The sequence below is a fragment of the Oncorhynchus mykiss genome, chromosome 15, assembly GCF_057628025.1.
Source record: "Oncorhynchus mykiss isolate SJ-2025 chromosome 15, ASM5762802v1, whole genome shotgun sequence".
Classification (NCBI taxonomy): Eukaryota; Metazoa; Chordata; class Actinopteri; order Salmoniformes; family Salmonidae; genus Oncorhynchus; species Oncorhynchus mykiss.
Window position 1 is genome coordinate 16650001 of NC_143036.1, and position 14572 is coordinate 16664572.

General features: G+C 42.8%; 1 protein-coding gene and 1 pseudogene across 1 annotated transcript in view; one reads left to right on the plus strand and one right to left on the minus strand.

Annotated features, from left to right (window-relative positions):
* Window positions 1-14572, minus strand: part of LOC110490931 (carboxypeptidase A6-like) — a 44313-nt gene that overhangs the window by 16671 nt on the left and 13070 nt on the right. The window contains exon 3 of the mRNA XM_036943874.2: window positions 205-329. Coding sequence (XP_036799769.1) covers window positions 205-329 — 125 coding nt within the window. The remainder of the gene's footprint in view (window positions 1-204; window positions 330-14572) is intronic.
* On the plus strand, window positions 10365-11311 carry LOC149977406 (uncharacterized; annotated as a pseudogene).

The following is a 14572-nucleotide window of genomic DNA, read 5'->3' on the forward strand; positions in this document are numbered from 1 at the left end:
AAAGAGAAAGAGAAAGTGAGAGAGCGAGAGAGACTAAGAAAGAAGGAGAGAGAGAGAGAGAGAGAGAGAGAGAGAGAGAGAGAGAGAGAGGTATAGAGTAGATAAACTCCATAATTTTAATGTTGATTGTGATGATTGATGGGAGAAAATATGAAATGGGGAGCGGTGAGTCGGGGGGGGGGGGGGTAGTCTCAAAGCCCTTACTTAAAATCTATGTGTTCCTTCTGGAGGCATGCACGAAGCCCTCGCGTGTTGTTCCGTCTCACATGCACGTCCACGGTGGCGTTGTGTCGGATCAGAGAGGCACTGTTGGGCTGCCACAGGTCCACCTGAGAGGCAGAGAGAGAGTTAGTTATAGTGGAATGAACATGGACACGGCCTATAAATACAGACATGGCAAGACACTCACCATCCAAACAACCTTGCTTCCCTTGATGAACCCACAGTTCTGAACAGAACTAAATTGGCCCATCCCCTGAACAAATGACTTTAGCTTCCTCCTGCTAATAAACCCAGGGCTTCTGGGGAGATGGACAATAGCACAGCTTTAACATTCAAGGCTGTTCTCCACAGCACACTGTGACCTGGAGTCTAGATCAATCTTATGGCTTAAGGCTTGATGGGTCTGTCCAGCAGGTCAATATTGCTCTCCGAGTAAAGTTTGAGGGAACGTTGATGACTACACACACAGACACAGGCACACACACACATGAACATGCGCACGCAGGCACGCACGCACACACACACACACACACACACACACACACACACACACACACACACACACACCCATGCGCACACACACGCCACAAGTCCCTATTACAGTTTTTTACTGTAATCACTTTGGCACAAATTTCAGAACCTTGATGTCATTTTTCAAATGACCGATGGTCAAAATGCTAATTTTTCTAAACTCGAACACTTTTTCCAATTGCTTGGATACAATGCACACAAAGCTAAGATAATTTGTTCATTGAACTAAAATCACCTGTTCGAAACAGCACAACTTAACATCAAATAATTTCCATTTCAAAATGCAATTCACACATTACATCTGAGATGACTGTCTATTCACTTCGTTTCAATGATCTATCAATTGATACAACTGCTCAAAATGATAAGCAACTGTTGCATTACTCTTACAGTTTTTGTCAATTGCTAACATGCATTGGTCAAAACTGAAGTCACATTGTCAAAACTCTTCACACGGTCAGCGAAACAGAAGTGTATGTGGACCAAACTGTGAATTATTTTTCATTGCTCTCACACAAAATGCTTTCAATGACCACATTCTCTGAAATCCATTAACTCTTTTCTCATTCATACTCCACCACCTGCAAAACTACAGTATATACAGTTGAAGTTGGAAGTTTACATACAACTTAGCCAAATACATTTAAACTCAGTTTTAACAATTCCCTGTCTTAGGTCAGTTAGGATCACCACGTTATTTTAAGAATGTGAAATGCCAGAATAATAGTTGAGAGAATGATTTATTTCAGCTTTTATTTCTTTCATCACATTCCCAGTGGGTCAGAAGTTCACATACACTCAATTAGTATTTGGTAGCATTGCCTTTAAATTGTTTAACTTGGGTCAAACTTTTCAGGTAGCCTTCCACGAGCATCCCACAATAAGTTGGGTGAATTTTGGCCCATTCCTCCTGAAAGAGCTGGTGTAACGGAGTCAGGTGTGTAAGCCTCCCTACTCACACGTGCTTTTTCAGTTCTGCCCACAAATTTTCTATAATACTGAGGTCAGGGCTTTGTGATGGCCACTCCAATACCTTGACTTTGTTGTCCTTAAGCCATTTTGCCACAACTTTGGAAGTATGCTTGGGGTCATTGTCCATTTGGAAGACCCATTTGCGACCAAGCTTTAACTTCCTGACTGATGTCTTGAGATGTTGCTTCAACATATCTGCATAATTTTCCTCCCTCATGATCAGTCCCACCTGCAGCAAAGCACCCCCACAACATGATGCTGCCACTCCCCTGCTTCATGGTTGGGATGGTGTTCTTCGGCTTGCAAGCCTCACCCTTTTTCCTCCAAACATAACGATGGTCATCACGGCCAAACAGTTCTATTTTTGTTTCATCAGATCAGAGGACATTTCTCCAAAAAGTACAATCTTTGTCCCCATGTGCAGTTGCAAACCGTATTCTGTCTTTTTTATGGCGGTTTTGGAGCAGTGCCGCCTTCCTTGCTGAGCAGCCTTTCAGGTTACATCGATATAGGACTCGTTTTACTGTGGATATAGATACTTTTGAACCTGTTTCCTCCAGCATCTTCACAAAGTCCTTTGCTGTTGTTCTGGGATTGATTTGCACTTTTCGCACCAAAGTATATTAATCTCTAGGAGACAGAACGCGTCTCCTTCTTGAGCGGTATGACGGCTGCATGGTCCCATGGTGTTTATACTTGCATACTATTGATTGTACAGATGAACGTGGTACCTTCAGGCGTTTGGAAATTGCTCCCAAGGTTGAACCAGACATGTGGAGGTCTACATTTTTTTTTTGCTGAGGTCTTGGCTGTTTTCTTTTGATTTTCCCATGATGTCAAACAAATTGATAATGTACAAGTGTCAGCTTTTTTCCACATTATCAATTGCTCATGTCATGTTGATCAAAATATAGTTGAATAATCTCACCCCTCAAAACATCTAGGCATTAGTTCCTTGCATAAGCCATTACATGCAAAATTATTGAACTATTTGTCAGAAACTGTCAAGCATAGTTTTACACATTTCTATTAGACCTTTTGTACAAAAACGTGAATTGATGAATCGTGCAGGTGCAAGTGTTAGTTCAACCAACAATCAACCAGTTGTCTAAATTGCTCAAAGGTGCATCTCATGAAGAATCAATTGGCAAGCATATATAGACAGACCACAACACAGAGTTGCAATTTTCCAATAATGGACGGACCAGGAAACGAACAGGGTCAACAGCCAAGAGGAGGAAGAAGAGGAGCAAGGATGCGTGGTGGAAGGCAAAACAGAGGACGAGGCAGAAGAGGACATAGGCGCATATCTGATGAGATAAGGGCCACTATTGTAGACCATGTTGTCAATCATGGCCTTACAATGGCTGAGGTGGGTCGAAGGGTGCAGCCGAATATTGGGAGATCAACCGTGTCCTCAATAGTTCAAACGTTTTGAAGAGAGAACAGGTATGTCCACCAATGTACAGTGCACTGTTACTGTATATAAGCAGTATACTGTATACTTCCTACAATGCTTCATATTACAGTAGTCCACTTGTATTTCACAGCATACAGAGATATACTCTATACAGATACATACTGCACCTTACATGCACCCACCTGTATGTTTTACAGTAAAATGTGTGTTCGCATAGTTTTCGTCTATGTGAAAGTGTGCGATGCATCACTGCATTTTCCCCCACATAGGACTGCAAGATTACCTCAAACCGGTGGCAGAGGACGCTTTTTCACACCTCAACAAGAGGAGGCTATTTGCACCATGGTCCTAGCAAACAATGCCATGAGACTCAGGGAAATACAAAGGACCATTATAGAAGACAACGATGTCTTTGAAAACATCCATACGGTTAGCATCTCAACCATCGACAGGGTGCTGCAATGAAACCAGATGAGTATGAAACAGCTGTACCGTGTACCATTCAAAGGAATGAGGACAGAATTAAGGAGCTACGGTACCAGTATGTACAGGTAAAACATATATCTATGTAACTACTTTACAGCAACATTTTATAGTGATACATAGTACAGTAAGCATAAACTGCACACATTTCCATTACTGTGGAAGGAACATGCAATATATGTGCATTTTATGTCACTCTTCCTTACCAAAACAAATTCAACTGTGTGTTCTGGGATATAGCGTATAATGGAGTTGGAATCAAGTGAACCCTCTCACAACTTTGTATACGTGGATGAGGCTGGCTTCAACCTGACCAAATGCAGAAGGCGGGGTCGGAATATATCGGAATATCATCGGTCACAGAGCTACTGTGGATTTGCCAGGCCAACGGGGAGGAAATATCACCATGTGTGCTGCTATTTCGGAGCATGGTGTCCTAACCCATATCCCCCTTATAGGGCCATACAACACCCAGCATCTACTCAACTTTTTAGAGACTCTCTACAGGGCTCTCATCCCTGATGATGAGAGGGGTCTGTTTAGAGAGGATTTGCCAAAGTATGTGGTCATTTGTGACAATGTGAGTTTCCATCGATCAAACATTATAAGGCAATGGTTTGTGACCCACCCGAGGTTGCTCATAGAATTCCTCCCAACTTATTCACCATTCCTTAACCCAATTCAGGAGTTATTTTTCAGCATGGAGGTGGAAGGTGTACGATCGTCAGCCACACACACAGATGACCCTGCTGGCTGCAATGGATGCAGCATGTGAGGACATCACAGTAGACGCCTGCAGAGGATGGATAAGGCATTCCAAAAGATTCTTTCCACGTTGCATTGGAAGGGAAAATATCCTATGTGATGTGGATAAGAATATGTGGGCCGACAGACAGGAACGTCTGGATGTGTAGAGACAGCACAACAGTGCTGCGGTCAAAGTTGTGCCTTAGGGGTGGTTTTCTGTGTTTCTTTCTAATTTAGTTTTTTTCCCTTTGTGCCCCTTGGGTTGTCCAGTCTCTTTCAATCAATAACCCACATACAGTAATATGTAAATAATACTGTTGAAATTGATATATGCCATAGAAGTGCAGCCTTGTGCATTTTCAATACAGCAACTGTCATCCAAACTGTAGCCTAAGTTTACATCAGGTAATACTGTCAAAGTACACAGTTACATTGACAACATGCCTAAACATTTTGACGACCTTGTTTGTGAACAATGACTCAATGACTTATCATTCTGATGACACTGACATGATCATTGGCATGAATATTTACTTTTGAGAGATGTACTAAGGATTTTTAGTGACTGACTAGCTTTAGAAATACATCTATTGTATATTGCAGTTTGTACAAATTGTTCTGAGAAATGCACTTATTATTTTGCACATGTTAGGGATGATGTGAAAAATGCACTTATTATTTTGCACATGTTAGGGATGATGTGAAAAATGCACCAAAGCGACTGAGAAAAACTGTAGTAGCTTCTAAAGCCATGACATCATTTTCTGGAAATTTCCAAGCTGTTTAAAGGCACAGTGAACTTAATGTATGTTAACTTCTGACCCAATGGAATTGTGATACAGTGAATTGTAAGTGAAATAATCTGTCTGTAAACAATTGTTGGAAAAATGACTTGCGTCATGCACAAAGTAGATGTCCTTAACCGACTTGCCAAAACTATAGTTTGTTAACAAGAAATTTGAGGAGTGGTTGAAAAACAAGTTTTAATGACTCCAACCTAAGTGCATGTAAACTTCTGACTTCAACTGTATACTCAGCAAAAAAATAAACGTCTTCTCACTGTCAACTTGGTTTATTTTCAGCAAACTTAACATGTGTAAATATTTGTATGAACATAACAAGATCAAACAACTGAGACAAACTGAACAAGTGCCACAGACATGTGACTAACAGAAATTGAATAATGTGTCCCTGAACAAAGGGGGGTTCAAAAGTAACAGTCAGTATCTGGTGTGACCACCAGCTGCATTAAGTACTGCTGTACATCTCCTCCTCATGTACTGCACCAGATTTGCCAGTTATGGCTGTGAGATGTTACCCCACTCTTCCACCAAGGAACCTGCAAGTTCCCAGACATTTCTGGGGGGAATGGCCCTAGCCCTCACCCTCCGATCCAACAGGTCCCAGATGTGCTCAATGGGATTGAGATCCGGGCTCGTCGCTGGCCATGGCAGAACACTGACATTCCTGTCTTGCAGGAACTCATGCACAGAATGAACAGTATGGCTGGGGGCATTGTCATGCTGGAGGGTCATGTCAGGATGAGCCTGCAGGAAGGGTACCACATGAGGGAGGAGGATGTCTTCCGTGTAACGCACAGCGTTGAGATTACCTGCAATGACAACAAGCTCAGTCTGAAGATGCTGTGACACACCGCCTCAGACCATGATGGACCCTCCACCTCCAAATCGATCTCGCTCCAGTGTACAGGCTTCGGTGTAATGCTCATTCCTTCGACGATAAACACAAATCCGACCATCACCCCTGGTGAAACAAAACTGTGACTCGTCAGTGAAGAGCACTTTTTGCCAGTCCTGTCTGGTCCAGCGATGGAGGGTTTGTGCCCATAGGATTGTTGCCGGTGATGTCTGGTGAGGACCTGCTTTACAACAGGCCTACAAGTCCTCAGTCAAGCTTCTCTCAGCCTATTGCGGACAGTCTGAGCACTGATGGAGGGATTGTGCGTTCCTGGTGTAACTCGGGCAGTTCTTGTTGCTATCCTGCACCTGTCCCGCAGGTGTGATATTCGGATAAAATACCTTTTGTTTATTTTACACACACTTTTTTTTATTTTACTATGTCAATATGTCTTTGTTGTAAATATTTGGGGGTCAAACTGGTGGCAGTTGTGAAAAAATACAATTGTATTTTAAAACATGTGCTGCAAATAAACTCAGCAAAAAAAGAAACGTCCCTTTTTCAGGACCCTGTCTTTCAAAGATGTGCAGGTGTTGAAAAACGTGGTCTGCCACTGCGGGAATGATCAGCTGTCCGTCCTGTCTCCCTGTAGCGCTGTCTTAGGCGTCTCACAGTACGGACATTACAATTTAATGCCCTGGCCACATCTGCAGTCCTAAATGCCTCCTTGCAGCATGACTAAGGCACGTTCACGCTGATGAGCAGGGATCCTGGGCATCTTTCTTTTGGTGTTTTTCAGAGTCAGTAGAAAGGCCTCTTTTGTGTCCTAAGTTTTCATAACTGTGACCTTAATTGCCTACCGTCTGTAAGCTGTTAGTGTCTGAACAACCGTTCCACAGGTGTATGTTCATTAATTGTTTATGGTTCATTGAACAAGCATGGGAAACAGTCTTTAAACCCTTTACAATGAAGATCTGTGAAGTTATTTTGATTTTTACGAGTTATCTTTGAAAGACAGGGTCCTGAAAAAGGGATGTTTCTTTTTTTGCTGAGTTTATTTGCAGCACATGTTTTAAAATGCTAACACACTGTTTCCAAACTGTTAAAAACACATTCAAAACAGAACAACGGCAAATGTTGTGCATTTCTCCAGTAACTAGATTGAAACATATAGAAAATCTCAGCAGAATATTTAATCATTCCAAAAACAGCTGATTGCAATTTCAGCTGAAAGCCTACCCCAGTGTCCTGTTTTTAGTCTCGTTACCAAACTGAAAAAAGAGGACGGCTTCGGGAATGATTTAGTTTGTAAACATGGATCAAGGAAGACAGGTTGGTGGGGAAAGAAGAGTGGCAGGGAAAATGTTTGGAGGACACATGAGAGGAAGAACAAGAGCGGTGGTCTCTGATGAGACAAGGGCCACAATTATTGACCATGTTGTAAACCATGGTCTCTCTTTGAGAGAGGCCGGTTTAAGGGTGCAACCAAATCTGCAGCGTTCAACAGTTTCATCAATAGTGCGAATTTTATGGCAAAACAACAGGTGAGATGTGCATCCTTCAATAATAATTGAACTACATATTACATTAAAATACAGTATGTTCACATTTTTACATGTACTGACATTTTCAAATATATTGATTTGTGTTTTTCAGTAGGATCTTTGCCTGCCACTGGAGGGAGAGGCAGAATATTATCAGAGGGTGTCACGTGTGCTCCCTCTCTGGCCTCTAGGTCACCAGGCTGCTCATTAGGGCGCACAGCTGTCACCAACGGTACGTGCATAATGACACTCACCTGGAATCCATCACCTCCTTGATTACCTGTCCCTCCCTTTGGTTTCTTCCCCTGTCATCATTGTTGCTGTTTCATGTCGGGGGGGCTGTTTGTTTCTTGGTTTGTTCATGTATTAATGAAATGTATTCATTCCCTGAACCTGCTTCTCAACTCAGCATACATCGTTACAGATGCGCAGGAAATTGCCATTGTTGACATGGTAATTGGCAACAATGCAATAAAACTGCGGGAAATTCAGGACAGAGTGATGGCAGACAATATCATTTTTTGGGAATGTGAATACGGTCAGCACAATGACAATTGCCAGAGTCCTAGAGAAACATTAAATAAGGATGAAGCAGTTGTTCCCTTTTGAGAGAAACTATGAACATGTGAAAGAACACCGGTATCAATATGTCCAGGTAAGATGTCTGTCCAAAAACCAAACGGGGTACATACACAGCTATGCATAACGTAAAGTGCTGTGGATGTACTGTATTTTAGAGTAATGGAGATGGAAGCCAGGTAAACTGTACATGCATTCACCTTTGTGGATGAAGCTGGATCCAATCTGGTAAAAACACACCGCAGGGGAAGAAATGTGATTGGACAGAGAGCAACCGTGGATGTCCCAGGACAGAGGAGCTAACATCACAATGTGATGGGACAGAGAGCAACCGTGGATGTCCCAGGCCAGAGGAGCTAACATCACAACATGTCCAGCACTGTCCAATGATGGTTTGCTGTTACACAAATCACTCATTGGCCCCTACAACACAGAAGCTCTTTTCTGGATGACCTGCGTAATCGACTTGTGCCAGCAGACGAGAGAGGGGCAAGTGAACTTCCTTACCTTCGTTGTTGTGTGGGATAATGTGGCATTCCACCACTCTGCTGCAGTCAGACTGGTTTGCTGCACATCCCAGGATGTCAGTACTATTCCTGCCTCCATACTCCCCCGTCCTAAACCCCAGAGAGGAGTTTTCCTCTGTGTGGAGGTGGAAGGTTTATGACCACCATCCACATGACCAGATGTCCTTACTGGACATGAATGTGGGATGTGGAGACACTTCTCCTGAAGACTGCCAGGGTTGGACTAGACATTCCAGAAGATATCCACAAGATGCATCACCAGAGAAGACATAAGATGTGCTGTTAATGACAACTTGCAGGAGAACTAGAACCCTCACCCTATAAGTGATTTATACTCTACATGTTTTTTGTTGTAATTATTTTTGCAGCCCTGGAATTTCAGGAATTGTTATTTTGTTTCAACTTTTAATTTTTCACATGTACATTTCTACATGCAAAGATATAGAAAAAAAATAAAGGCTATTGAAGCAAATGTCTGCATTTGACTCATTCTTGTTACATATACTTTAGTACAGTCAATAAAAGGTGTCATTCTTAGTCTAATGAAATAATGATTTATGTGGAAAATCATTCAAATTTCAAAGAGAAGTTCCTTTACGTTCCTTGTTAATGTTTTTAAGGTCCGTGTGTTATGAGTGCCAATGCATGCTTTCTGACTGAGAATTGTTGCCAGTGTTAGTCAAACAAGCTTATTTTGAGACATGTATGAAGTGTTTTGGTGGTTTGAGTGAGTTTTGGAGGTGAGATTAACTGTTTGGCCAAGATGCAGACTGAAGAGTTTTGAAAAAGTGGCTTCAGTATTGACCGATGCTTGTTAGCGATGGAAATAAAAAACAATGCATAGTTTTATGGAAACTGACAAACAATCTTCCATGTTTAGATCATGAAAGTTTCAGGATAACGAGATCCATTGACACCAATTACCGTGGAACATGAACCAATTGGACTACATTATCTATGGATGTAATATTTCATTATTTCAGACACTTTCTATTGTCCCATGTTTTAAGATTTGACATTACTGTACACTCACCGGCCACTTTATTAGGTACACCTATCTAGTACTGGGTAGGACCCACTTTTGCCTCCCCAACAACCTGAATTATTCACGGATCTGTACGTTAAGAGATGCCCTTCTGCACACCACTGTTTTAAACAGCTGTTATTTGAGCATGTATGGCCTTTCTGTTAGCTTGAATGAGTCTGGACATTTTCCTCTGACCTCTCTCATTAACAAGGTTTTTTTGCCCACAGAAGTGCACCTCACTGAATGTGTTTTGTTTATCCCACCATTCTCTGTAAACTCTAGAGACTGTAGTGCGTAAAAATCCCAGGAGGGCAGTTGTTTCTGAGATGCTGGAACCACGTGTGGCACCAACAATCATACCACGGTCAAAGTTGCTTAGATTACGCATATTCCCTGTTCTAATGTTTGGTTGAACAACTTAAGCTCTCTACTCTACATACGAAGTTGCAGGCAGACACATGTTTCGCTGTTCGAAAAAGCAGGCTATTTTACGTTAACATGCAGGTGTACCTAATAAAGTGGCCGGTGAATATGTATGCTGGCCCTTGTAATTGCTTTTCCAATACTGCCAACTCGTTCGTGATGGTATCCAGCTACAACAACATAGCGATAACATGGAGCCGGCAGGTGATCCAGGTCGTGGGTAAATTGTGGATGGGCCAATTTACCACCCTGTTCTGAGAGGTGGTCGTGGGCCTCGTTTGAGAGGTGTGGGGGAACGTGGTAGAGAACAAGGCCACGGACCAAGACAGCGGCAGCAACAGCAAAGAGTGTCCAATGAAAGCCGAGCAATAGCTGTAGACCATGTCGTAAATCATGGCAGGACAATGACAGAGGCAGCTACAATGATTCAACCAAACCCCAGAAGATCAACTGTGGCCTCAATCATCACGACTTTCCGCAATGAGAACCGGTAAGTCTTCAGCATGAACTAAACATTAGGCTACTCTCAATTGTCAAATGACTGTATACTGCATGCCAATGTGTACCACAGAGTAGGTGATGTGACTAAATGTAGTCTTACTGTCATTTTCCCTGCAGAGTTGAGACTAGGCCAAATAGGGGAGGCAGAGGCAAAATTCTGACTGATCAACAATAGCGGGCTGTGGTCAATTTGGTTCGGGCCAGAAATTATATTCGCCTTACAGAAATTCAGCAGCACATCTTAGACAATGACGACATGTTCAACAATGTGGAAGCCATAAGTTTGCCGACTATTGTACACATGCTGAAAAGGCACCAGGTGTCTCTCAAACAGCTATACCATGTGCCTTCTGAAAGAAATGCAGAGAGTCAAGCAACTGAGGACTGATTGTGTTCAGTTTCAAGATACCTGTTGTGAAAAATTACCCAAAAAGTTCTACATCATTGTAATCAGTAATTCTCTTTCCAAAATTTTTTAGAGGGTGATGGAGCTGGATGCTGCCGAAAACCATCACAAATTCCTCTTTTTGGATGAGTCAGGCTTCAACCGGGCCAAGACAAGGAGGAGAGGTTGGAATTTCATTGGCCAGCGGGCAACCATCCAAGTACCTGGACAATGTGGGGCCAACATCACCATATGTGCGGCTATATCAGAAGATGGTGTGTTGGGACACAGACCTCGTATTAGATCATATAATGCTGCTCTCCTTGTAACCGTCCTTGATGAGCTAAATCAGGTCTGTAGAGCTGATGGTGTGACCTATGTCATTGTGTGGGATAATGTCAGGTTCCACAATGCTCAAATGTTGCAAGCATGGTTTCAGGCCCATCCACAATTTACCACCCTGTACTTACCCCCATACTCTCCTTTCCTTAACCCGATTTAGGAATTGTTCTCCACATGGAGGTGAAAGGTATACACAAACAAGCCACCCTTCTCCAGGCCATGGATGACGCATGCAATGACATCACGGCAGACCAGTGTCACAGGCCTGGATTCGCCTTGCCCGAAGATTCTTTCCAAGATGTTTGGCTAAACATCAATGGAAAACATCCATTGTGATGTGGATGAGAACCTGTGGCCAAATCCACAAGACAGTGTTGATGGAAGTATAGAAGTACAGTAATCAATTCTTTGTTTTACTTTTTACAGTAAGCCAGGTGAGGAACACTGCAGATTACGTTTTACTGTAGTTTTTTTCTTTTTTTGCTTTGATTCAAAGAAACCTGTTGTGATTTTACTGTATGTCATCAATACATTTCAGATTTTGTTCAGTGATTCCACTGTGTCTGTAGTATTCTCTCTACTAGTCTTTTTACAGTGATGTATTTACGTGTGGTAACATAATGAAACATATCACATATTTTGTACTACAATATTTAACGATTGAACGAACAACTACACAGTGAAACTATCGGTATCTTGTGTGTGGGTGATCTAAATGAATGTTCCTATGGTATTTCATGATAAATGAGTTATTTGAACCACTGATTCTGCAAGTGCAAGGTTTCTTTAAAGATATGAATGCACAATGCAATATTTTGCACATTGGACAGCCTGTGTTACAAGTTATGACCATTGTGAGTTTTGTGTCTAGATAAATGACCACAAGGTTCTGAAATCAGTGCCAAAGTGATTGTAAAAAAAACTCCAACAGTCCAGTCAAGCCATTCCTTCTGCCTCTAACATTCCACACCCTGCTGTTTGTCCCCAGGTTAGCAGCAAAGAGTTCTGCCTCCAACATCCCACACCCTGCTGTTTGTCCCCAGGTTAGCAGCAAAGACTTCTGCCTCCAACATCCCACACCCTGCTGTTTGTCCCCAGGTTAGCAGCAAAGACTTCTGCCTCCAACATCCCACACCCTGCTGTTTGTCCCCAGGTTAGCAGCAAAGACTTCTGCCTCCAACATCCCACACCCTGCTGTTTGTCCCCAGGTTAGCAGCAAAGAGTTCTGCCTCCAACATCCCACACCCTGCTGTTTGTGCCCAGGTTAGCAGCAAAGACTTCTGCCTCCAACATCCCACACCCTGCTGTTTGTCCCCAGGTTAGCAGCAAAGAGTTCTGCCTCCAACATCCCACACCCTGCTGTTTGTCCCCAGGTTAGCAGCAAAGACTTCTGCCTCCAACATCCCACACCCTGCTGTTTGTCCCCAGGTTAGCAGCAAAGACTTCTGCCTCCAACATCCCACACCCTGCTGTTTGTCCCCAGGTTAGCAGCAAAGACTTCTGCCTCCAACATCCCACACCCTGCTGTTTGTCCCCAGGTTAGCAGCTCCTGCCAACAGATGGCACTGCTGGCTGGAGCTGGTATAACCTATCCTTTAGCCAGCTATTAGCAGCCAAATGAACACATGTCGACCTTGGACCAGCCATTGATGCTCTCCTTAACCAAAGTTTTATGTAAAGACAATACCAGCCTTGCTCTAAAATGTAACTTTTTTGGGAGCATGAATCAGCGATTCAGTTATTTGCTGTGACGGGAACTGAGCGTCTCATAGTGCCAGCTGGCTCTGGCTTCAGCACGGGAGTAGAATCCTACAGACTTGTACAAACCCCTATTAACAGACCGATTAGTTTAATGGTTAACAGAAAGCCATGCACCCGCTTTGAAGTAACCGGTATAGAATGGCATGGTGTCCTCAGCTTTTCTATGCTACTCCCAGCCAACATAAATGGGTAGGGTCAAAGGCCTCATTTCCAAGTGGCTAAGAGCACCATTGGTACAGTAAATGTTTCCACATCTTCATCTCTTTGTTGGTCTCACAAATCAAACAGCCCTTTGCCCGAGTACCACTATCAGAGAACATGATTCACTCTTAATGAGGCCCTTGTAGGATCCAAGTTACAGTTTCCTGTAATTGTTTACAGAAAAGGCTCTTATAGAAGCATTCCTTGGCTCCATTAGGAAATAGAAATCCCGTTGATTAGATTCTTTATGATTCGATTGTTTACGCAATTTTATTTGTGGTTATAGGATACCTTTAAATTGAGGGAGTTGTGTTATGGTTCATGGCAATGATGGCATGGAGTTAAGGAAGCTACTGGGCCTACAGTAGTGATTAGTTCAGTCCTGAGACATACAGTAGATATGTCGGCCTCATCACAAGGCAACTAAGGTGAAATTCTATTGGAGTATTTGTGGTTCAGGAGAAGCTAGACAGATCTACCATAAGACATAGCACTCTGTGGTCTCAGTATCCACAATTCAAAGGGCAAAGCACTAAAGGAAACATCTTTCCATTAGTATCTGAATGATGGCACAAACATATTTGGAGTCCAACCATTCTGTCTCTTTGTGGACTGGCACCCGTAGATGTGAATCAGCAATTGAATGTATGTGACACTCTTCTCTCTATTTGACCCCAGTCTCTACCTGAAGGTTAAAAGTGTGACTTTGGCATGAGGTCGTCACGGCGGAGCGCGCCTAAACTAATGAAAACACATCTCAGCAGCAGCTGTCCAAACAGTAGCCACCATCTCCAGGCTCTCCTGGTCCACTGGCCCTCCTTAGACAAAGACTCAGGCCAGACCAAGACCAACATGTGGGAACCACCAAATGATGTTCGGTTATTTAGCCATCAGTACAATAAATCACTACTTTTTTGGGTCAATTTACTTTTCCCCCTCTCTGTCCCTCATTCCCTCTTTGAGTTAGTCTTTCAGGTTGTCAGAACAGTTCAGCCCAACCCTGAACCCTAAAAGACTAGGCCAAGGATAACTATAACAGCCCAAACAGTCAGACATACCTCAGACACTACCAAATAGCCATATCAGTGATATACTACCCAATACAGGCCAAAACAACTAAGACAGTCCAACACTGGCAAACACTGTTCAACATATCCCACCACTGCTCAAAACATGCTACACAAAAAGTGGGACGGCTCTATCTAATGTGAATTTATCAATTCAACGCAGTTTTCATATATTAACCTTGACCACCCAGGCAGGTTCCAC